Consider the following 26230-nt stretch of genomic DNA (forward strand, 5'->3'; position numbering starts at 1 on the left):
TCCAAGTTGGTCTGAGTGCAGGCTGGTGGAAGAGACTTTCCCCCAAACCCAAAGAACGTGGGTTCCAAAGATGATGAATGTAATCCTAATAAAATTACACACACAGTGCTCAAGAAGAAGGGTGAGAGGGGTGACGGGTGTGGATTGGGCAGGAACAACTTCCCCAAAACAAAGGGCTGCAATCTTTGGAGGCCACACAGTGTACTGGGAAGGACAGTAGAGTAAGAACTGGACTCCGTTACACTCTGCTGGCATGACCTTGAGGGACAGGCATTACCAGAGCCTCAGTTTCCTGCTCCACAAAGCAAAGAGATGCACGTGTCTCTCAGAGCTCCCAGGTTTTGGTAGAAAGGGGGCTATTCAGATTGTCCATTTCTTCTTCAGGGAAGCTCAGTTACTTCATACCTTCCCAGGTTATCCATCAGTCCATTTCATTTAAGCTGGTGAATTTATTACCATGAAGCAGCTCATAATATTCTGCTATTGGTCTCAAGGTAGATGTAGTAATGTCATCTCTCCCATTCCTGACATTAGACAGGGGCATTGAGTTTTAAATGGTACTTTACATTTTTGGCATCTGCCAGGTGCTACTCTATAGTGTCAAAGACTCAAGACTTAATACCTGAGGCTTCAGATCGTAGCTTCTATCTATCCACTGACCCAACCCTTCTCAGTTCCAGCCAGTCTAACTCTCGCCCAGTCAATTGGGGTTGAAGAAAAAAATATATGAAAAAAAATAAAAAATGGAAATGTGCTTCAAATTTATGAGTGGGGGCATAACTAAAATATTTTCAGAGACTATGAGGTTTTGTTTGTTTGTTTTTAAAGAAAAGTTAATGTGGGCCATGGCTTCTTAGAAGCAGAGAGTGGAGTCCTCTGTAAGCCTGAGTCACAAATGCTGGAGCTCAAGGGACACAAGATGCCATTCCTGAGATTTGGTTCTCAAGGAAAGAATGACTTGCTCCCTTGCCTGTCACTGGACAACATGTACACGTTGCCAGGAAATTACATTGATCAAAAACAATTGGCTTGTGGCAAAAGACTCTCTCCTACTGAACCAAGCTGCATGGTGTAGACATGCTTGAAATCAAATAAACTCCAGATCTAGGTTCACAGCTGCAGAACAGTCGCAGGGAAAACTATTTTCCTGTGCTTGGCTCTTGCTTCAGAAGGGAGTTGAGGCTTTCTCCTTCTGTCTGGCCAAGCCCAAAGCACTTCTTCTGGAGAGAAAGAGCTCCAAGGCTGGGCTGTTAAATAGCACAACATTATGCATGCCCGGTGCTCTGAGTTTTTAAAAGCTTACTTGACTTAAGAACTTAACTATTAATTCTGTTGTTTTTTTAACCTAGAAAAACACCTCTTACACTTAGCCTTCCTGAGAAGCCATGGCCACTTCGTCTTAAGCATGCAGGACTTTCCTGATTTTGTGACTAGCCTCACAAAGTGATGTCATGTGTCCAGATGCACAGTGTCATGGGAAGGGAATCTTTCAAACTCAATTTCATCATAAGAGAAGTAACTTAATGAGCCCACAGGTTTACTATGAAACCTGTAGTGCACCTGGCTCAGTGTATGAAACTTGCTCCCCAGGGAATGCTAGCTGCCATTTCTCATTCCAGCAAGATCTGCAAAGTGTCCTCTAATTCTCTCTCACGTAGTTCCTTTGCTAGCCAAATCCTGCAGACCAGCTGTCTCTTGCATTTTTTAAAGCTTGCTTTAACGGCAAAGAACAGAATCTGGTCACAGAGGAGAACATCCCCTTCCTTTTTATCGACTCTCAGGTTAGGGAGCAAAAGCAATTATGGAGTTGGATTTCAGTATCCTTGGGTGTAACCCAATCGTGGCTCCCATCAGACAGAAGAGATTAGAAGAAAATAAAAGGGCAACTGTCCTCCCCGTTTCTTCAGACTGCAGTTTTGAGCCAAAGGTGCATGCAGGGCACTCCTCCGTAACTGTCTTTTACAAAGCCCTCTACCCTGCTTCAAGCCTTCCATGAGTGCTTGTCTGTATCTGGAGACAATGCAAGGAGCCCGCTGGTGTGCTGAGAATGAATGACATGCCTCCTCTGGGGAGACGTTCCACAGCAGCTCCAGGCCCAAAGAGGCAAGGCAAAGCAGGAGGCCCTGGGACGACAACACAAGGAGTTGCGTTCTCTCGGTGAAGAGGCTCTTGGTTCAGTGGCCCAGGAGGAGCCCTGAGTTCCAATCCCTGCTTTTACTCTAACTTGATTTGTGACATTGGCAATGTCACCTCTCCTCTCATTTCCCCACCTGCAAGCACAATCAGGGTCAGACCCACTGACTGCTATGGTCCCTTCCAGCTCTGGCATTCTGGGTCCAGCTACGCCTCCTATGAGCAGCCCTGACCCTTGCCAGACCCTCCACAGTGAATGAAGAAATAAAACCATCTCATAAATTGGATGTGGACCACGAACGTAATGCCCTCTACCCTGTATGTAAGAAATGCAGAGCAAAATGCCACATGTGACTTTTCACACTGACAGTGAGATCTTCAAAAACCCTCTCTTTTTTCCAGAGGACACAGCCCTGTTTGCTAGAGAGTTCTTGGTAGGCCTGTCCTTTCACCAGATTGTGTCCCCTCTTAAGGCACTGGGCAGTATCTGGGATGTGACTTTAGGCCGCTGGGAGAGTGGGAATGGATGAAAGGCATTGAAAAAGCAAAGGCTAATTTGCAAAGAGGGTGCCAGGCTTCTGCTAGGACTCAAGGAGCATCCTCAAGTTCTCCAGGCCACTCCCTGGCATCACCAACAGATTCAGAGGCAAGTGAGGACCATACGAGGCGCATCACCATTGTGGCACAAGCATCCCGAGATGGGTGAGGCTGGCTCCCGGGATTCAGTGGCCACCTGAGTGCCTCCCAGTGTCCTCTGCTCTCTTGCCCCACAGTACCATAATCTCACAGGAAAGAGGCAAAGTGTTTGAAACTGTACCTGTACAGAGACGCCACCACACAGAGTGGGGAATCTATTTATAATTTATATATATATATGTATATTTATATATTTCTTAAAAAGGCTTTCAGAGAGAGCAACCAAAAACTATTATGAGAAGGAAAACAAAAAGAGACAATGTAAAATTTTCCCAGCTATCACTCAACTAGGAGTCTCTGTTCCTGGGGTCTAAAATTCTGAGTTAAAAGCGCCAACACAAACCCTTCAAGACACATCCTGCCTGTGTAAATACACCAGATGGCACATCTGTCAAGGTAGCCCTTGCCGCTGGCGCACATTCCTGAGTTCACAAAGGTGCTGTGGGGACATGACAGAGCAGAAGTGCTGGCTGACAGACGTGAGATCAGCGACCCAGAAGCCACCAAAGGCCGGGCTGGTGCCCTCAGAAGTTCTGTTGCCTCCTCTTCTTCGCTTCAATAGCATCCAGGATTGGCTGCCTCTTGGACCGGTACTTCTGCCGGATCTCTTCCATTTCCTGTTCCATCATGGGGTCAAGGGCCAACAGCCTCTTCTGAAGGTCCTCCACAGTCCAACTCTTAAGCTAGAAGAGAAGTGAGGAGTACTGTCACCACAGGGTCTGTGCTGAGAAGCCCAACCTCCTCCAGTATCCAGGAGGAAGACAGGCCGCAGGAAGATACTACAGACAGGTGGTCAAGGGGTAGTGACAGCTAGAGAGTGACAACTAATTCACATGCCGGAGCTATTGAGACCATGACTCCCTGAAAAAGTTTGAAGAACTAATTGTTTTGATTTAACATGTGCCTTGAACAAGAAGTAAAGCACACATTCATTATATATAGTAACTTACTATATGAAAACTAATGGCTGCTTCCCACTTCCTGCCCAATCCATGAGAGAAGCAGGGTCAGTGCGCGTGCCTCTCTCTAAAACTTACCCTGGAGGCCACTATTCGGTGAAGGTGAGCCAGGTGAGCTGCCTCCCCCGACACCGCCAGTGTCATGCACAGCCATACCAATTCTCACTAACATTCACTAGAGTGAAAGCAAAGCCAAGCGTTCTGTGTGGGTCATCTGCATGTGGCTCCTGGACATATGGGCACAAACTTTAGAAAGAAAGGGACTTGATATATAAATTAATGATGGTGGCTAGAGCTTACATGGTGAGCTCTCTGAACCAGAAGAGTAACTCTAATTTTCATAAGGAAGGATAGGAGTATTTTCTTATCCCCATGCCACACGATGGACAAGCCAAGGAAGAGTGACAAAGTAACCTGCCCAATGTCTCCCAGCTAGTGACAGCAGAGCATAAACCCAAGCAGGATGGCTCCACGGTTCACGCTAAGTCAGCTCTGCAGCAAGGTAGGCCAGCCCAGCACCGCCCTTTTTTAACAATTTGTATTTATAACAGGATTCTTGCAAATAACAGGATACTGGCAAATTATGGTCTCAGGCTGGTATGGTGGCACCGCAGCTGTAAGCCCAGCATAGGCAGAAGATTACTGAGAGCTGGAGACCAGGCTAGTTCACACAGCCAGTTTCAGGCTAGCCAAGACTATATAACACTACCTGTCTCAAAAGACAGACAGAAAAGGAAAGCAATTTACCAGTCTCTCTATGCTGCTGTTATCTACAGAAAGGGCCGGCAAAGGCTCATCAGGGTTACTGTAAAAATTAAATGAAATCTGCTGCCCTAAGCGTGACTTGTCGCTGATTTCACACAAGGGCAGTCCTGGTTGGCAGAAGTGTGAGTGAATGCTGGCATTTTCCACACTGGGTGGTGAAATTCACTCCATTGATCCTAAGAAGGTCAGTGTTCTAGAACTCAAAGGCTCGCCCTGTTTCACAAGGGCTCTGTTGTGCCCACATTTATAAACCTATCATACCCTGAGGCCTCCACAGGAACGCATTACAGAAGGTTGGTGAAGGAGCCCCTTTCTGCCCACCTTCCTCAGGAGGTACATTGTGAATGACTGTTATAGTGGCCCCCTTAGAAACGGTTTAGTGGACCTGTCACCACAGGAACTTTCTTTGGCTGGTGTCGGAAGTTTTCCGAGAAGGGAGAAAGGCCTACCAGTTTAAGACGAAAGGCTCTTTGTAAAGGGAGAATGGAAAGACTTTAAAGTATGGGGAAATGCTGGAAAGTTGAGCTGAAACACTGTCTTTTTTTCCAGGCTGTGGTTTTATACCACCTTGGAGGCTGATGGTTTTGGCCCAGGGAAACCCTGAAGACTGATGTCTGCTTGTCTTTAGTATTTTCAATTCCTCTTCCAAAAGAAAACACCAGGCCCAATACTGAACGTTAGTGGTAGCTAACCTTAGTCCTTAGACCACTGTCTGTACTGGCTGTGTTAACCCTAAAGCAACTTCTAGCTTGAGCCTTAGTGTCCTCTGAAAATACAGACAGTCCTAGTCTCTCCCCAAACGGGTTTAAGGAGACTCGGGAGACTACGGGTGCCATGAATGTGGCACTCTTAGCTCAGAACTTCCTATAGTGCATGTCTCACAAACAGTGAGCCCTGATTCAAGAAGTGCTGGTAATCACGGCTGTTATTACTGACATCCCAGAATAGTCTAATAATCTTCCATAAGCAAGGTGTTCATCAAGTAGTAACACAAGTGAAAGGGGAAAAAACCTATTTTACTCATCTGTGCTAACAATGCTTTTCACAATGTCCACTAACTCACAGTTAACAAAGTGTTTTATCCATCCATTTATAAAATATTCACGGCTGAGGATACATACGGCACTTAAATGAAACCAAGGAAACAACAGAAGCCACTGCCCTGATGAAGTTTATGTTCTAGTCAGACAAGGTAGTATCGCCAACGCCTTAAGTCAGTGAATACCCTCATGTCAGAGAGGCTGCATGCTCTGATAACAGGCGAGAGGAAAGGAAGGAAGGGAAACTAGGGAAGTTGTCCTGATGGACAGAATGCGATGGAAACTAAAGGAACTGCACTGACATCCTGACTTGCTCTGTGGCACAGGTGAGCCCCTTCACCCCCAAAGGTCTCTGTCTCCACATAGTTCTCAGACGTCCTCACAAGCTCGGGTGTCTCCACGGACACTTCATCAGAATCTCCTGAGTACCAGCCCAGAGCTACTTTAACAGACTCCTCAGGAAGTCTGGCATCTTAAAGAAACTGCTCAGTATTTCTCATACATCCCCAAAGTGGTAAGCACAACTCTACATTGGCCCTTCTAGCTATCTGTTAGCAAAATTCTTGAAAAACTGCTGCTTGGTCTAAAGCGTCTTTGAGGTTCCTAATTTATCATCTACTCTGCTGTCTTTGATTCTAACCTGGGATAACAGGCACCCAGCCACCTACAGTGTAATCATGGTTGCCCATAGTCCCCTGGGGCTTATGTTATGCCTGCCTAATTAGGACACAGCCAGCAGGGCATGGCTGAGGATTTGATCACATCATCCAGATATGGATTTTTCTGACAAACAAGCTCAGACAATGGTTTTATGGTGCCAGGTGTAGCATTTCACCTTCCTAGTCCTTAGTGACATAAATAAATTTCAAATGGCTATCTTGCAATAAAATATCTGGTTCTATGGTTTTGCTACAACCAGCATCCAAAGGATCAGATTTTCAAACCAGCAGCAATCCGGTAAGTCAGAACAGTTTTCTCCAGGCAGGAGGAACTAAACATGAATATCCGATAGTCTAGGGTTTACCTAAGCTTTCTGTGCCGAGCCTCCCTGTGCCTGTATCATAGAGCCCACCTCTGGACTCCAGGGGCACAACAGAGGACAGATCTTGTCCTGCGGGCTATCTTAGTCCCTGGAATCGCACATGAACTTGCAGCTTGCACCAAAGAAAGCTGTAGAGAATGCCACTCTGCCTCCCTGCCCACCTCAGGGATGTACCACTATCCTCTCAGGAGCTCAAACTCAGCCCCCACCACCCTCCTGCCCACATGCAAGCTTCAGCAATTTTATGGAGCTCATCTCTGATGTGCTAGTGGCATTCAAATCCCATCAGTATTTTCTGTTTCTGCCTCCAGTCCCCTAGACTGAACCACCACCAACCCACAGCAAAAACACAACTAAAACCAGTTTACTCTGGTTTTATTGCCCTCACCTCCCATTCCAGCCTCACTCCTTACAGCCCTAGACTTTGTTTGGTCTATAGACAATTCACTTGGGGGTCCAACAGTCATACTTTTGCGGCTTCCAAGGCCAAGAGAACTGTTCTTTTGTCACAGTGGCTTGTGCTCACTTCATCTGTAGTTTTCCAGATTCTGCTCAGATGTTCACTCCTCAGACATCACAAAACTTTTCTGAGCAGATTATCCAGGGGGCCTATCGCCACCACTCTATTTTTTTTTTTTTTAACATCACAACTCAATGAACTTGAATCATAGGGGAAATACAAAATGATTAAACGATTAGATTAATTTTATAATGAGTCCGTTAAAGCACACAAAACTTAAGCCATTCAGCCACTTTTGTCAGGACAATAGGATACTTTTGTAAATTCCTATTTTCTGTTTCATTTCCTTCCTAACTCCAGAGTAATTTAATTTCATGACCAGGCAAAGGCTGTAGCTGCATTCTCTCTTAAGTAAAAACGTCTGCTCATAAAAAGCACATCTGGTTATTTTTACTTATTTTACTTGTTTTTCTTTCTAGGATGTAAGTTCTATGAGGGAATGAAATGGCCTTGTCTATCTTCTCTGCTCGGCCTTAACTGGCTGAAGGGATGGATGAACAAATGATTCTTCATTTCTGTTGATGACTTCCACTGATGAAGTCATCAATCTTGGGATCCAGAACTTGTCAACAGCCCCACCAGCCAGTCCTTCACCATGAGAGTTTTTGTGCACAGGCGGGGGTCAAACCGTAACATTCTCAAAGACAAAACTCAACTCAATGAACATTTCTGGGTTTTCTGCTGTAAGTCCCAGGTCAGCATGGGTAAAGGGTATGACTAATGTAGTGTTTTCCCTCAAGCATAAGACAACTTCTATTATAAAAATATTCCTTTGAGAAAATGAAATAATCATAATATTAAAAAATGTGACCCTCTGGACAAGACTAAATCAATGGCCACCTCACAGCCACAGGCTCATTACTGAAGGTGGGAACAGACCAAGCACATACAGGGTATGTCTTAAAAAGCTCTCATTTCACATGGAGAACTCAGAATCAGTCTCTTGATGAAGGGCGTCTAGAATTTCTGGGGTCACCTGAAGGTTCATCAACACATCGGCTCTGGGTCAATAGGAAAAAATAGGAAAGAACAGGCTGCACCCCCTCATTGCAGTCTACCAAAGACCCCAACTTCACTGGCCATCGCCTTTCCCTCATAGTGGTGCATGCTGTCTGATGAAGGACCACTCCAACAGCAGTCCTAACAACTGCCCTCCGGAGCCTGGGTAGATTTGCTTTCAGCCTAAAGTTCAGTCTTTAAGCAAGACACAATGTTGCCTTATTACCAACTCCACACTTGTGCATGTAAAAATATACTAATTACTTCAGTATCTGCCATGCACTAAGTGCTGTATATTATCTGCACTGTTTCATTTAACCTGTCTTTAAGGTAGGTACTATGATTGCTCTCCTTTTACTGCAGAGGTCATTGCAGGGATCTGACTCCTCCGGTCCCAAGGATACCTGCACATACCCACACACATACACTTATTTTTAAAAATTTAATCTTAAAAAGTAAAAGAGTGGGTAAGTTGTCCACAATACAAGTTACTGAAATTAAGCAAGACTTCTGAAAATGAGGCAATGAAAAGTGTTATGAAGATGAGAAGTTATGAACGTAACCAATATTAAATATGTCACATGGCCCTCACATTAAAAATGCTACTACTTGTGCTGTTGTGTGACATTAGGTGAGTTACTTTGCCTCTCTGAATTACTTTCCTCATCTATAAAATTGTGTGCTTGGTGCTTTGCTGTCTTTCTTCTTGTGGAAACAGGAAGTGCCTACTGTGTGAATGTGTTGGTTGGAGCGCAGTGACTAGATACAAAACGGTAGTTGGAACATTTCAATCCAATCAACTAACTTTACTGGCAGCTTAACTAGCTCAGGACCACTGTTGGGCAAGATGAATAAAGAGCAAAGCATCCAGCAGAGGAGGAGTTATCAGGGACAAGGGCAGCTGTTCTGAGCTCTGTCATTGGTAGCTCCACAGCAATGGGCAGGTCACCTAGTACATGCCTCAGAAGGTACTAGCATGTGCTCCCACAGTATACACACTAACACCTGGAGCATGCCAAGACAAGTGTACAGGAAGAGGCTACTGTCTGGAACTCCTTGGGGAAAGGGAGAGCAGATTATATAAATAGTGGCTCCAACTGTTATAAGAGGAAATATGAAGTTCATTTTAACCACACACAGCCATCTCTAACAAACCCTGATGGGTCTGGCTTACTTCCTCTGGATGAGACTACAGTGAAATCCTCAGATTCCAGTAGGAGGAAGAATGAGGAACTCTCACAATATCCTCAGCAGCTCTGACTACAATGCTCTGAAGCATGCAATGTCACTGTGAGGTGCAGCATTTGACTCCAATCCACAAACAGCTGATGCTTCATGACAATAAAGAATTTACAAGAATCAACAAGGACAGCACAAACAAACTAAACACCTAAGAATGTGCAGCAGAGCTTCACCCTGCCTTCATAGCAAGCCCCACTGTGGGTAATAGGTAGCCATAGCCAAGACATAGGGTTGAAGTAAGTTCTTTACTTCTAGAAACTCTCACCTTGATAGTACATTGTACAAACAGTATCAAGAGGTGTGCACTCCATATACACCATGCCTGAGCACCAGTAGTTTTTGAAATGCAGAATCCCCACTGAGTGGACAAGTGAAACTCAACCTGAGCCAAACAAAGATAAAAATCCACCTTTTGGAATTCAGTGAAATGACAGGAAGCTTAATAAAAGCTAAGGTCTGGTAAAGGTATACCAATGTGCCACCCATACCTTCAACACAAACCAGCTACAAGACAGCCAGTCAAAGTACATCAAGGACGTGTCCATCTCCATACAAAGTGGCTTTGTCTAGGGGCAGGGACTGTGTCCCTGATAAGATGACATTCCTAAGTAATCAGCTAATTCACCTGATGAAGGCGGAAGCCAAGAAGCCAAGGACTGACTCACAACACATGGTTAGGCGCGCACCATCAACTCCAACAGATCGTGCTCCTTAAACGAAACTCGGAAGAGTTTTAATTTAGTATTTCCTCTGATTCAAGAAATAGTCATAGAAAACCATGTTCTCAATGGGCCCTTTAAAATCTGCCTAATGCCTGTGCTCACAGTTCTAATACTTGGTAGGCTAAGACAGAAGACTCTAAAAGTGGAGGCCAGCTTGGGGTACACAGCAAGACTATCAGTATAGGGGAGGGATAAGTATAGTAGCACACATTTATAACCCAGCACTTAGGAAGCAGAGGAAGGAAGACTGGGAGTTTGAGATCAGCCTGACCTTAACAGTGAGATCTTGTCTCAAAGAAAATATAGAAATAAAAACGACTAAAGAAATGAAGAGATTTGGAGACTTCTCAGGTCTGTGAAAACACTGACCTTGGCACCTCCATACTCCTGCTAACTTTGCCCTCTGCATTGGAGAATGTCCATCCAGCCTTCCAGTCCTAGCTCCAGCTTCTCTCTGACCCCTAATACCTGTCTTTGCTAATTTGAGAACCATCTGAGACCTAATATATTCCCAAGCCAGTAGGATAGAGTTCTTAATGAAAATTTAAATAAGAAATAGATCTTTACACTTTAAACCTCTACTTGAAAAGGACACTGATGTCTTACTGGATTATCTCAAACACTAGGAAGACACTGCCCTGTTCGGAGGGTTTAAGAGTATATAATCAATAAATACATAACCCTAAGAGAACAATATAAGTTCATTACATAACACTGTATCAAAACTGACCCATGCATTCTAAAATCAAAACAAACAGTTCCTCCGGGGTTCTACTTATAATAAAACTACAAGGAAAAAATGCCCCCCCCAAAACAAAACAAAACAAAAAGAAAAAAAAAAAAAAACCTGAACTGGGGCTTATCTCTGGTAGAGAACTTGTTTACCATGTATTTATTTATTTATTTCATTTTTTTTTTTTATATAATACTCTTGGTTTGACTCCTAGCACCACAAAGAAAAGATTCACTCTGGTCCTATTTGATAGCATTGCTCTTTAAGACAATCTATTTTAAGAGTAGCTCTAAAGAGATACATAAATCTCATACTTAAGAAGGTCAAGCTGTAAGAGGAAAATCTTCAGAAGTTAATGAACACACTAAACCCCCTAGAGTAACTGTAAATGCCTAAAGGGTGGAGGGCAAGCACAGCCAGGGTCAGATGCTCCTGACATTTGAAAACACTAAAGGGGGACACTGAGATTAACGTCATTCTTGTAGCGGCATTAATCTTTCAGAAGACAGGAAGCCCTAAAACACCGAGTGCACCAAGCTGCTGTTTTAATGGAACTTAATAATTTAAGACAAGGATTGGCTAATCACATAAAAACCGCTGCAAGCTGTGGCTTCTGTGCACTTTCCTGAGCTGGAAATTTCCAAGAGAGTAGGAAGGTCAGACTGTTTCTTCTCTCTTCCTGTCAAAAAAAAGCCAAAGCATCCCACACAACATCTGACTGTTAACATGCAAACTGAGGTTATGCTACAGTGGTGCACACCTATAATGCTAAGTACTTGGGAGCCTGAGGCAGGAAGATTACAGTTCAAGGCCAGCCTGGGCTTTTGTTTCTCGTGTACACGTGTACACACACACACACACACACACACACACACACACACACACACCCTTTGGAGATTCGGGGCAAGGGGGGCAGGGTGGAGCTGATGATAACTATGATCTCCCACAATAAAACTAAACAAGAAGCCCTGTCTGCAAGGCATGTTGGGAGTCTCCCTGCAATAGTCATCAAGTTTTGAGACTTGAACTCCATGCAGTGTCAAAAACACATATCACACCTATATAGATGGTTTGTGTGCAACGTGTCTGTGATTGTTAGTTTTATGAGAAGCATCCATTTCATGGTTCTTGCTTAAGTGTCTATAAAACAGGCGTTTAATTTTTATTCTATAAAACATTAGCATATTTTAGAATAATGGATCATTTTTCCCACAAGTGCTTAATTGAATATGACTTAATTTATGCCATGTAATACATTCCAAATATGTATAAATTCATAAGCCTGACAATCCTCTTTGTTAAACCATGTGTCCTAGTTTTTCTGTTCAGAAAATTTGATCATCATACATTCCAAGTAGTAAGTTCATTCTTAGGTCAAAATTAAAAGCAAATAGCTTTGATTCCTGTGAATTCAAGGTCAGCCAGGCCTACACGGTAAGACCCTGACTCACTTCTCCAGTGTAACCCTTTCCTTAATATCTGCATCTTAAATCTTTCTACCACTGTGAGCGCTTCACGGAAAGAAGATGCTTTTAAACTTGGGATCCATAGTGACTATGAGGGAGGCCGCAGTGACAACACAGTCAGGTCCCCTCAGCAAGGTGAAGTTCATTACTCACATGGTCTTTGCTACTGAAAGCTGTGTATTTCAAGTTCCATGTACTCCTTTCCTCTCATGAAGGGTTTGACTGTGGACTGCACCAATGTGTTGTCATCACTGCCTCTGACTTAATGTGTCTTCTAAAGGGAGTGGCACTTTTACGTGTGTTGGAGTAGGTGTGGCCCGGTTGGAGAAAGTGTGTTACTGTGGGGGTGGGCTATGAGTGTTCCTATGATTAAGCTGCTTTCAGTGATACTGCTGCCTGCAAGATGTAGGGCTCTCAGCTACTTCTCCAGCACATCTGCCTGCATGTGGCTATGTCCTACCAAGATAATAAAGAACTGAACCTCTGAAACTAAGTTGCCACCCCAATTAAATGTCTTCCTCACAAGAGTTGCTATGTTCATGGTGTTTCTTCACAGCAACAGAAATCCTAACCATGAGAGTTACAGACGCCTAACAGAGACAACCATGGCATTTCTGAGCAAGGTGTTTTCTCTGTAACCTCAAAAAAGTTAATGCCCTAACTTCCACTGGTGATGATATGGTTAACCACTGACTGTGAGGAGTCCAGAGATGTCATATACCCAAGCTCTTGTCATGATGCTATTGCTGTTATTCTTAGCAAATCAAGTAAACCCCAGAGCAGACCTATTGGCAGAAACACACACACACACACACCCTATCAGCATTGACCTAACAAGGAGGCAAGATGAAAGGATCTAGCTACATGGTTATTTTTTTGTTTTTAAAGACGGGATCTTATTAGGTAACTCAGGCTGGACTCCAACTTTCAGCATCCCTCCTTCCTCAAGCTCCCAAAGTGCTAGGATTACAGCAGGGCAGCATTTTAACATCTGTACAGCAATTGGCATTTTAACATCTGTCACTACAGCTGACCATGGATTAATGTAGCAGCACACACATTCATTTCATTTGATCATCACTAAGTCTTAAAGCTAACATTGTTAATCTGACTCTACAGATAGGGAATCTGAGGTGTGAAGAATTATATAATTAATCCCATTTTCTGAGGTTACAGCCAGCAAGCATCAACACAGACTAAAATAGAGTTGGTTTCTGAGTCTAGAGTCTGTACTTTTCTTGAAATAATCACCCCACATCTTCTGGAACTTTCACCCTCGGCATCTCAGACCTGGAACCAACAACACGCATATTCTGAACAGCACTGTTATATAAGAGCACACATGAGCTGCCTGCCTGCCTCAGTAACAAAGAGCTAGCTAGCATATGGCTGCTAAATTCTGTCCAAGTCAAGTTACAGCAATGCAAAGTGGCTGTAACATGGAAAATCCAGGTAACCCCTAGTAACCTGAGAATTTGTGAAGAATAATCAAAACTGTATGGATGGAAGTTCCCTGAGGAAGAATTTTAGTTGAAAACTTAAAATGCAGTATCTTCAGAGCTGAGCAATGATGCATTCTCCCTCCTCTCAGCCCTCTCAGAATTGACCAGAAGTGTCAAGAAAGCACGTACGTCTCTGCCAGGCCTCTGTCAGGAGCCAGGACTCAGCCTTTAGGGCCCCTCACTCTTGAAAGGCTGTCACTCCTGACTGATAGGGTTGGGACAGCACAGAGGAGCAATGGATTCTGAGGAGGCATTCCCATGACTACCAGCTGTGCTTCCTGTGAGGCCACAGAGAACAGGAAGTGGCCTTCAAAAGGCCTCATAGGGCCCATGTCCCAAGATACTTCTTTGCAGTTCTTAGGGTCCATTTCTGAGCCAGTCTGAACTTGATCAGATATCTAGCTGACTGCATTTGAGATTAAAATTATCCTCTAATGCCAGAATGGGAGAGCAGAAGTATGAACTTTGAAAAAGAAGCCAAGCGGCCATGGATCCAGCAGGCTCAGACCCCAGCGGAGCAAGTGAAAACAGCATCAAGCTGGTGTGTTTTAATTTTGTTGCATGTGCTTTAAGTGACCCCTGGGATCACAAACCACAGCATTTAAGTCCTGTTTTCAGTGCCATCTCAGGAACTGTCAAAAAACTAGCTGGGATCCGATACTGCGATCACAGCAGAAGCAGGCGGCTGTGGGTTGAGACAAAGAAGACATTCACTAGCTGTGGAGTTTCTCAGAAAGCGTATCTACACAGCAGCTATCCCTGGCAAGCCTGACACACATGCCTTTTTCACATTGCTATTTTTGGCCAAGTTTCTGAAAGTGAAAAGCACAAGATCTCATTATATTCCAAAGCACAAATGAGTTCAGTCTCAACATACTTTAAAATTGGCTGTACAGAAAAAACAAGAAGTTTAAACAAAAACAGTGTATCCTGTCAGGGACCATAAGAGTCTCCTCACCAGAAACTTCTCAGCATGATCGCCCCCAGTGAGGACCCATTAACATGCAACCGGTGTTTACCCTGGCTAGCTCCTGGGTACATGGCACCATCGAGCCAGTGACCTAAATACAACTCAGTCTCCATTCAGCTTTCTTCTAGCCCAGGAGGGGGGGGGGAGGGAAGAACCCTCACCTGAAAATGTTTTACAAGTAAACAGTGCAAAAAGCTTGAGAGCAGAGTCTTAGTGGTTGATATCCTGGCTACTTCACATTCTTTACTGGGGGGGGGGTCCCCACCAATAAAAGCAAGCACAAAAAAACAAATCCTAAGCCTCTCTCTTGAGGGCAACAAGAATTCCTGGCTCAATAAATTGGAATAATCTAAACTAATAAAAAAAGTCCCAATTACTTAAATGCCAAATACAGGAGACGGATTAAGTCAAACAAAATAATACAATGTGATGGCTATTACACGACTATAAACAAGTATTTTAAGCCAGGAATGGAGGTACCTGCCTATAATTCCAATATAAAGGACATTGATGCAGGAGAATTATGAATTGGAGGTCAGCCTAGGCTACTGCTATACTTTATTTCAAAAATATATATTTTTAAAAAGATAGTGCTAGACAGTTGGCACAGTAGTCAAGAGAATGTACTGTTCCTCCAGAGGACCTAAATTCCCAGCACCCACACCACATGGCTCACAGTTGCCTGGAACTCCAGCTCCAGGGAGAGCCAACATCTCTGGCCTGCATTCATGTGCACATACTCACATAACTTAAAGCAATTCCTTAAAGATGGCTCTACAAATATTTTTAACTATATAATAAAACAGGTTATGTTAAATGAAAAAACTACATGCAGAAAGACTTCAGATGTATAATATTATAATAAAAAAAAGAAGAAAATACTTTAAGGTAAAAATTGTAATTGTTGCTGGGGGTGATAAATAACAAATGGCATCTTTAAGTTTTTCTTCCATCTCTAAACTTTCTGAAATGGGCATAAGACATTCTTTTTACAGCTGGAGTGGAGGCAGTGTGATATCCTAGCAGATCAAAGCAATACTAAAAACTAAGAAAGAAAATAACATTTACCAAATGCTTACTATAGGCCAGGGACATCTACATATTTTATACACATTACATCAGGTGGTACTCACTAGCTCCACGAGAAAAGTGTAATTTTTAAAAAGATTGTGTGTGTGTGTGTGTGTGTGTGTGTGTGTGTATTGTGCAAGCACACACGTGCCTGCATGCATTGGAGCCACACAGGCCAAAAGAAGGCAACAGATCCCTGGGAGTTAGTGTCACAGGTAGTTGTGAGCTGCCTGAAGTGAATGTTGGGAATCTAACCCCAGTCCTCTTGAGGAGCTTCAAGTGTCCTTAACCACTGAGCAATCTTTCCTGCCTCAAGAAGTGTGATTTTTATCCATGACTGACTGACAGATAAGGAAATCAGAGGTGAGATTGGTGACATAACTGGTGATGCAGAAGGCTAATGGAAAAACCCCAGTGGCTTTAACTCCTGTGCATACTGGCCTTAAACCACACTGACAGAACTTACCTCCTTCACCGGTAAAACTTATTTTAAATGGTACTATAATAGCTCAAGTGACTCTTGGCTACAAAGGACAAATCTGCAAAGCTTCTAGAGCAGTGGGTCCCAACTTCCCTAATGCTGTGACCCTTTAATACAGTTCTTGTTGTGGTGACCCCAACCATAAAATTATTTCATTGCTACTTCATAACTGTAATTTTGCTGTTATGAATTGTAATATAAATACCTGATATGCAACCCCCAAAGGGGTTGCGACCCATAGGTTTGAAAACCACTGTCCTAGGTATTTAGGGAAGTTGTCAGACTGGAACCAAACACACTTCTAATCCAACAACAAACAGGGCTAGGTGTCGACACATCTGAAAACACACCAGCCCAATAAACTCAACTACAGCAAATGCCATGATAGAAGAGAAAAGTAGAAATGACTGCCCTCAAGTATCAACTCATACTCATCAAAATGCCGAGGAAACAAACAGACATCTAAACATAAAGTTGTCAGCACCAGGACTTGGAGAGACCACACCAACGGCGCCCTCCAAACATCCTGGAACACAGGACACAGCCCACTGCTGATAAGTAGACTAGCGGAAAATTAAAAGCACAACATCTAAAGCCAAATCATGCAACTGCACCAGACAAGGAGGCTGTTTTACTTTTTTTCAGATCAGTGCCTTTTGGTCAGAAATAATCAATTTTGCTTGGCAAAAGGCATCAAGACATAGAAGAAACACTTTGTATCAAGTTCTGTAGAATCAGCCTATTTGAGATGCATTAAAGTCCACGCCAAAATCAATATGGTATTTCACAGTTCCTTTCTGGAAGGTTTTAAAAACCTTCTATCTGAAGAAACAAGCCACTGTTATATACAGATGCTGCCATGAGCTGATACCTCTAAATTAACCACACATTTTGAAAATCCTTGACTGCCAGCAAAGGAAGCTAAGAAAGATATAAAGCTGGGTGGCTACCTTACTCTTTACACCAAGACAAATTCCAAACAGATTACATATTGAAAAAAAAATAAAACAAAGCAGGGCTTAATATTTTTATAGTCTTAGAATATGAAAATATTTTCTAAATGAGATGACATTGTATATACAACAGAAGTAAGTTAATAGATCAAAATACATAAATTTTAAAGTGTCTGAATAGTTAAAATACCATATATAAGGAAAGTTTTTAAAAATGCAAAGAGGGTTGGAGAGCTAGTTCAGTGGATAAGGCAGTTACCACATGGCATGGGGACCAGAGTAGAAGCAGTTGCCTATCATCAGGCATTCAGGAGGCACAGACAGCACATCACTGGGGCAGGCTGGCAAGACAGACTAGTCAGAAGTGGAAAGCTGAGTTCAGCAAGAGATGATCTCAACAGAGTAGTGAGCCATCAAAGAGGCAAACACACTTCACTAGCTTTACTCTCCCATACACAAATGAACACACAAGCATAACACATACACAAGCTAAAAAGAAAAACCTGAGACAGTATCATTATCACATTTGCTAAAGGGTTTGTATCCTATTTGATACATAATTCTTTTCTTTAAAAAAATCAGTAAGAAAGATCAGACTTTCAGAGAAAATTGGGTTAAGTAACAAGCTGTCAATTCCCTCACAAAAATAACCAGGGAAATAGAATATCACAATTCCTAATTTATACTACAGTCCAATAATTCCAACTGCAGGAGTTAATATTGAGGGCATAATATGCAACAAGTTTCCCTAAAACAGTATTTACCATATTAAAAGTTAAGGGAAGCCTGAGGAAGAGGGGAGGAAGAACCGTAGGAGCCAGAGGGTCAAGGACATCAGGAGAACAAGGCCCACAGAATCAACTAAGCAGGGCTCATAGGGGCCCACAGAGACTGAAGCAGCAACCACGGAGCCTACATGGGTCTGAGCTAGGTCCTCTGCATATAAGTTGTGATTGTGTGGCTTGCTGTTCTTGTGGAACTCCTAACAGGAGTTTTTGCCTACTCTTGGGGCCCTTTTCCTCCTACTGGGTTGCCTTGCCCAGCCATGATATAAGGGTGTGTACCTAGTCTTATTGTATCTTATTGTGCTTGGTTGATGATATCCCTGGGAAGCCTGCTCTTTTCTGAAGGGAATTGGAGGATGGGTGAATCCAGAGGAGAGAGGAGATGGGAGGGGGAACTGGGAGCAGTGGCAGGAGGGAAAACTGTGGTCAGGAGAAGAATAAATAAATACATATTAAAAATCTAGACACCACCCAACATGTTCAGAACTTGGAGCTTCATTAAACCATGGGACACAAACAAGAATGTTTTCAGCACTCTGTCACACTCTGGACAGGTGTGGCAGCCTTATAAGAATAAGTCCAACAGTCTGGTATAAAAGTTACAAGAGGTGTGTTTGTGGTATACCAGAGCTCATTTTAGTAATCCAAGTCACACATGGGCCAAACTACCTCTCCCTTCCCAAGTCCCACCTGAGTGAGGATGTCATCCAAAGCTGACACCTGCTCTGTACAAGCCATCAAGAATCCTTTACTCGGGTGCTGAATGCTCATCTATCTATTCTATCACATCTGAGTGCCCATAGGAGGTAATTAATATGGCATCACAGACCTTCAGGACTTGACCAGAAAGCCAGAAGTCAGGGAATGGGAAGTAGGCCAAGTTATCCTTTCTGGTTTTCATTTTTCCATAAGGGGAGGAAAAAAAAAAAAAAAAAAAACTGATCCAGGAGGAGAGGTAGTGAGACTGGAAAAGGGTAAACTCCCATGTCTCATGTAGTTTCCACATAAATCAATATAAAACTCACATACTGACCAAATACCATGAACCCAAGCACTACCTCATCTAAACACACGGTTCCCTTGTTAAACATCCCTTCAGCAATAAACTTGGTTTCCTTATTAACCAGGCTGGCTCAGGAAAGGCCACCACAGATAGTGTGACAGATTGTGTATGGTATTTTTACTGCAAGATCTTAATTCATCCCAGGGACTATTTTAAATTAATCCTAGAATGGCTGCAATTTGTAATTACAGCCTCAGCAGCTCTTCCAAAAGTGGAAACTCTTCCCTGGATCTGGAATGGAACATTTCTCCACAATGTGTGAAAACAGCCTTTTGCTCGCTGCCGCATCTGGGGAGAGCACTTGGGAGGGGTAGCAAAATTCTCGACTATACTCATTTTAAACACCACTCCCATACATATTTTAAACTCAAAACTCAAACTACACACAGCCATGTGTGAAGGCTATAAAATCCTAGAATAGTTCTTGCCACAATTTTTTCTAAATAAAGAGCAAATGGGAGAGTGCAGTGAGTCTGTAAGAAGGCATTCGTCTGCTTTCTCAGTAACTGGCCATCTTGGGATCCCAGGCTGTACAGAGCTTAGATACAAACAGAGCAGCTCTGTGTCTCCTCCTGTCCACCCCCACTTCTTACTGTGCCATCAGGATTAAAATTGCTTTGAAAAACAGTCTCGGTGTGAGAACTGTCCAGGTCCCACAGCTTTCAGGGATAAGCACAGCAGGGAAGCATGCTGACCAGAAAAAAAAAAAAAAAAAAAACAGCCAGATTGCCTGTGTGTCAATCAACATGATTGAGACTTAAACCCCAGGAAGACGAATGCCAGAACTCAGCTGTGGGAGGTACTGAATATGTGCTTCAAGGCAAGTCTGAACTGCCACAAGGGCTCCCAACAGTATGAGAAAGGAGTGTGACAGCTTCCTTCCTCTGGGGACACACAGCTCACGTGATTTAACTCTTTTGCGCCTTTTACTGGATCACTCATCTTCCCCACCTTAAGTATTAAATATGTACATGGAATTTACTAAATTTTCACTCTTCTAAGGACTTTAAAAGCATTTTTAAATTTAACATTGTCAATAACCCTGAGGCAAATGTAGTCAGGACATTCGTTCCAAGTTGAGTATCTGGCCACAATTACAAACCTCATGAGAGGGCTGCTCTTGCTCAGCTATCAGGACACTGGTGTTCACTTTTAATCTCACAAGGAGAAACCTGTGGGCCCTAAGCATCTTTCACATACCATCTTTAGTTCTTTCGGGCTCATACAGTGGCTATGAAAAATACATAGCAGCTCCATTTAAGATGAGCAAAGTGCAAGAGGGTCTAAGAATGCTTGGAGAACTTCCAAACTAGAAAAGGGGCCTGACAAGAACACAAAGCTGGCTACTGTCAGACCTGAACCCAGATCCCTACCCCACTGATCTTTATACGTAAACCTGAATCGTAAAAGTGAACCCACATATTAACAACAGAGTAGAATACCAGGCACTTTCTAAAGGTTTAATATAATCATCCAGCTTTGATCTAGGTGATTCTCAACACTGCAATTCCAATCAGTGTGCTCTACTAAGGTTTTACCATAAAAGCAATCACACACACACACACACACACACACACACACACACACACACACAACCCTACATCTCTTCCACACCTGTCATATTTATACTCTAATTAATAAGGTCCTTTAAACACAAGTGAAAAGCTATTACAAAATGGAAATCTCAAATACACTATTCTACAAAGAATGCATAAATGGGCTGAAATGACAGGATTAAATAACATTCTGAATATGCATGTGCTATGGCTCTTGCCAAATGTTGAACATATCAGAGAAATACACAGCACCTGAAACAAGCGAAGGTTTGGCAGCAGCATACATGGACTTTCCCAGGCAGAAAAGTATGTTATCTGAAAGTTGAAAGTATAAGCTCATCACTTACTAATCACGTGCTCTGTGTGGACCACACACATCACCTTATTTATAAAAAAGTCTCTGGGGTTGGAGAGATAGTTCAGTGGTCAAGAGCACTCACTGGCTGCTCTTCCAGAAGACCTGGGTTTGATTCCAAACACCCACATGGCAGCTCATAACTGTCTGTAAGTCCAGCTCCAGAGGATCTAACATACACAGACATACATGCAGGTCAAACACCAATGCACAAAAAAATAAAAATAAATAAATCATTTAAAAAAATAAAAAGGTCCCTGGGCTTTCATTTCTTAGAAACTATTATGAAACCTCATCTTATTCCTTGACAAAAACACTGTATCATTAAATAAAAGAGCATGACTAGAACTGCATTAGCCTTTATATTAAATGATGATAATGTTACAAACACTGGGCATGCCCCATGTCTGGCTTACCAATGCTTTGACCTTCTGCTATCCTTGAATTATCTCCATCATTCAAAGAGCTAGTAATATTTTTACAATGATAAAATGTAAAATAGAAATAAAACAATAATATACAACTCAAATATAAACAGCCTGAAAATTCTATAACAGAAGTCTACCATGGATCTTAAATTTGGTTCACAAATCTGATTGGCATTTCCTTTGAATCTTTCTCCAACCAAAAAAAAAAAAAAAAAAAAAAAAAAAAAAAAAAATCAGGACAGGTGGTATTGCTTGATTTTTGCAAACCACAAATCTTAAGTTCAAAGAGGACAGCTACTCAACTGAGGTCCCAGCTAAGGCCTAAGGCGAAGGCCTGATCTCTGATCAGAGAGATCACTGATCTCTCTTCTCAGGCAATCTGGTATTGGCTCTACTGTTCTATATGATGAAGGACTCATTTTCAAGTAATGTTACTTCATACAAAGTCAAATTCAAGACTGGTACATTAATTTTGTCATGCACTATGCACAGCTGACAGCCTCTGCCACAATACTGCACGCCGCAGATGGTACACAAGAAGCAAAAGAGTGGCATCTGCTGGCCGAAGTGTGCTGCCACAAGGGAAGTAGAACTCTGGGATTTAAACGATATCCCTAAACACCAACAGATCTCAAAATGGGGGAAAGTGGAAAACTACATGAAATAAATATGTAAGAGAGATAAAAGGAAGGAGGGAATGGGGAGAAAGGGAAGACAGGAGGGATGGGCTGAGATTGTCTAAAAATGACTTGGGTTTTTCCCACTGGCAGAGTTTTAATTCCTCAGTTTTGTAAATTAGCCCATTTGGGAACATGTGTTCTTTAGGAATGCATCTCTACTTTGATAACGGAGTCAAGGCAAATCACTGAGGAAAGAGTTAAGTAACTAAGGCTTACTCCATGGATGAGGAACAGAAAGCAGAGAGAGATATTTACAAAGTGCCTGTTACATCAGATAAATTGCCCTATTTATTTATGGCAGCACAGTCTCCCCTCTGGGCTCTGGACAGTATCCTTTCAATTTTATAGATGAAAAGAAACCAGGCTAAAGTTACTCATTACACAGTCAAGTCAGGACTTGATACTAAAAGCCCAACTCTAGTGATCTTGACCGGCTCAATGCCATGTTAACTGGAGGCGCAGCCACTCTGGTACATGTAGACACACACTTCTTCCATGCAGAGGCCAAGCGCAATTCCGTAGACTCTTAGTAAACACTAATCTAAAATTTTCCTCCAAAGCCCCCAGAGTTGGATGCGTGGAACCTTCCTTCTCTTGCATGTAACAAAATAAAGGGCCATCAACGAACTCTTCCTTCTTTGACTCGACTCAATACCACTTCTCCCCGACCCTGCCAGTTTGGAATCTCAGTGATCAAGGAAAACAAATCTGCTTCGATCCCAGAGTAAACTGCTGCCTGCTGTAAACAAGGTGGTAACTATACCTTGTTTAGTGGGAATAGAGCATTGAGAGTTTTAATTTTAAGCACAGCGGTCTGGTCATCTTGGGACAGAGAAGTTGCCTTGCAGGGGACAAATTGATGTTAAAATGAGATCCCTTCGACTTGACTTCCTTCTTTCAGAGGCTCAGGTGACAGGAACAAATACTCCATTTAGAGCTGGGCCGTCCTCCTGCCTCTGTCTCTGCTTGCCGAGTTCTAATAGCCTCTTTCTTTGGTTAGACATGAGGAAACTGGCTTAAATCTCTCCTTTAGTCTTCACAACATCTCATGTCCCAGGAACACCTGGCTTGACTGAACTATCAGTGTCAGGAGCCCACACGATAAAAGATCTGAGATATAAAGCTGCAAAGTTTGGATGAGGTATTCCTGACACACCAGGGAAAGATAAGAAAACCCTGCGTCTAGATAAGTAAGATTACAATTCAAACTCAAGACTTCCAGTCCAGTCGTAAATAAATAATTAAATCCAGACAGAATTAAAAATGTTTTCTAGATTAACAGCTAATTTACACTTGCAATATTTTGAAGCCTTTGGAAACTTCTTGATGAAAAAGTAACATTGAATTTAGCTCTTTTTTTTTTTTTTTTTTTTTTTTTCCTTTTCTGACTTCAAGTTACAACAACATTAAAGTAACTACACCAGATCTAGCCCTGGCTGTTAGGAGATTCAAACTTTGAAAGGTCAGGCTCTGATGACAGCAATTAGGAATCCTAGGCCCCCAGGGACCTCTTCACTTGTTAGCACCAACTTGGCAGCATTCTGACTGATGTCTGGGGCAAGCTAACCATGTCTGGCCAGGAGACTGACTGCTCATTCTCCTGTGACGCGTGGTATTATGATTAAATTAGTCTTACAGATTAGGTACTTTATATAAATAGCAACAAATTAGCAGAGGAGAGCCCTCTAAGAAAATCTATTCCTCTCTGAAAAACAAAAACCTAACATAAAGTGCCACTTAAAACTGAGACATTAAAGACCAAAGGCAAAGTTGCGTGCCTCTGTGTGTGTGTGTGTGTGTGTGTGTGTGTGTGTGTGTGTGTGTAATGCCTAACTTACAAGTAGGCTTCTGCATTAACCAACTTCAAAGCCACGGCCACAAAGAGGCTGTACTAACTGCAATACATCCTCCCAATAAGACACCACACGTAAGGAAGAACAGGCTCACAGTTCTTCCTACAGACTGCTTTAGCTTGATCACATAAAGTAAATGAAGGCACATAAAAGTATGTACTTTTCTGCTACCTACCCTGGAAGGGAGCGCTGTGTGTGTGTGTGTGTGTGTGTGTGTGTGTGTGTGTGTGTTTCCATGTTCTTAGCCCCCATCTGTGAACATAACAACAAAATAGGAGAAGAAACAAAGTAAGGAGGTATATGAGCTAACTGCTGAGTAACCGTGTTATATGGATTTCCACTTGGAACTATATAGTTTATATAATCACAAAGAAATTTAAAAAGTAAAGCCTAAAAACAGAAAGCAATGTTTAAAAAAGATCTGTCTACACACTGAGGAACAGCCATGTGGAATGAGTCCAAGGGGCCTTAGCAACAAGGAAAGAACAAAGGCCCGTGGCAGTGCCTAGAGGAGGAAGTACAGTGCTGCCATTCAGAGGCGGCATCTTCACTGTGTTCTCCGTGGAAGGTAAAGCAAATGTTGGCACTGCCAGGGAAAAGACCAAGCATCCAGCTTAGAGTAAGGTGAAATAAGCATATGCCTTAGTTCTGTTCACTGAAAAGACCTAGAAAGAAATGACCTGACTGCAGGGAGCACACCGTATCTAAACTGGTCTCTAAAGGCCATTCCTACTAAGGGGGAGATTCTCACAGGATTCCACCTCTAGACAAAGAACTCCAGATCATTAATGGCTACTGGGGGAGAAGAATTAGCCTCTCCCAGGGATAAGCCCCCTTAGTCATTGCCCTCTTTAGTTTTTGAGACAGGCAGGGTCTCTCATCAAACCTAGATCTCACTTGCCAAGCAATACTAGCTGACTGGGAAGCCCCAGAGACCCTCTTGTCTCTGCTTCCTCCGGCTCTGGGGTCAGAGGTGCATGCTACCACACCTGACTGTGTCTCACATTGGGAATTACCTTCAAGTCAGCCACACACATAATTCAGCCAGTGTTCAAGAAGCAACTGTCTGGGGTTGGGTGTATTGCTCAGTGGCAGAGTGCGTCTGTAGCATGCATAGGGGGCCTCAATGATCTCCTGCACGTGCCCCAACCAAGAAGAATTTTTGTCTTTACTGTGTAGTAACTCAGATATAAGCCACAGGGCCTCCTTCCCTTCCTTACCCTTCCCTTCTACCTTCCCTTTAACTGGAAGGGCTTCTTGGGAGACAGAGGCAGTCTCGAAAAGACAGACAGACAGACAGGGTTTTATCATATTTCCCAGGCTGGCCCTGAACTCCTGGGCACAAACAGTAATCCTGTTCCATATTCGAGACACCTGTCACCATGCTTGACAACTGCATTTTCCGCTTCCTGCCCCTCTTTTTCTTGCTTTTTCCCATCTTTGTTCTCTTCCTCCCTCCTTTTTCTTCTTCCTCCTCCTTCTTTGTCCCTTCTTCTCTTATGCAGCGACTTAAACCCAGGATTTCATATATAGTGGTTTGTCACCGAGCCACATTCCTGTCCTAGGCTCTCGAGACTTTTTTTTAAAAAAATCATTGTGAATTCATGGGATTCAGGATACCTTATGAATTTCACTTAAAAAATGTAAATGGTCCCAACACTGTGAATCAGCTCTTCTTAAAACTGGTTTATTGAGGTATGGTTTAAGCATACTGCAATAGGTTTCCAGAACTTCCTTGCTTTCTAGTATGGTAAAGTATTCCAGGTTCACTGAGTCTTTTTTTCCTTTCAGAACTGTGTGCATGCATACTCCCTCCACACATGCACATACATGTGCAAGTATTCATGTACAAATATACACACATTAAAAGAAAGAAGCTAGATTAATTCAGACCTTAATATAAAGCCTAAAACGAACCAAGCAAAATACTTCAAGATGTACGCACAAGCAAGGACTTTCTGAGACATACTCTAAGAGTTCAGGAAATCACCCCAACATTGACAAAAAGATGCTATTCAACAAAGGAAGCCAGCAAAGTGTGGATACCCTATAGTGAGAGAAAACCTTGACTAACTATATATCCAACAGAAGACTGCTATGTAGAATTCACAAGTAATTCCAAGAACTAAAGACCAAAAGTATAAATAGGCTAATTAACTGAATACACAGTTTTCCAAAGGGAAAAAAAATACAGATCATGTCTGTCTGTCACTCAA

At 42.7% G+C, this 26230-nt stretch overlaps 1 protein-coding gene across 1 annotated transcript in view; it reads right to left on the minus strand.

Annotated features, from left to right (window-relative positions):
* Stk4 (serine/threonine kinase 4) overlaps positions 1 to 26230 on the minus strand; it is a 78476-nt gene continuing 52246 nt past the window's right edge. The window contains exon 11 of the mRNA XM_051186625.1: positions 1 to 3512. Within this exon, the coding sequence (XP_051042582.1) occupies positions 3354 to 3512 (159 nt within the window). The 3' untranslated portion in view covers positions 1 to 3353. The remainder of the gene's footprint in view (positions 3513 to 26230) is intronic.

Source organism: Phodopus roborovskii, unplaced genomic scaffold (genome assembly GCF_943737965.1).
Source record: "Phodopus roborovskii unplaced genomic scaffold, PHOROB, whole genome shotgun sequence".
Classification (NCBI taxonomy): Eukaryota; Metazoa; Chordata; class Mammalia; order Rodentia; family Cricetidae; genus Phodopus; species Phodopus roborovskii.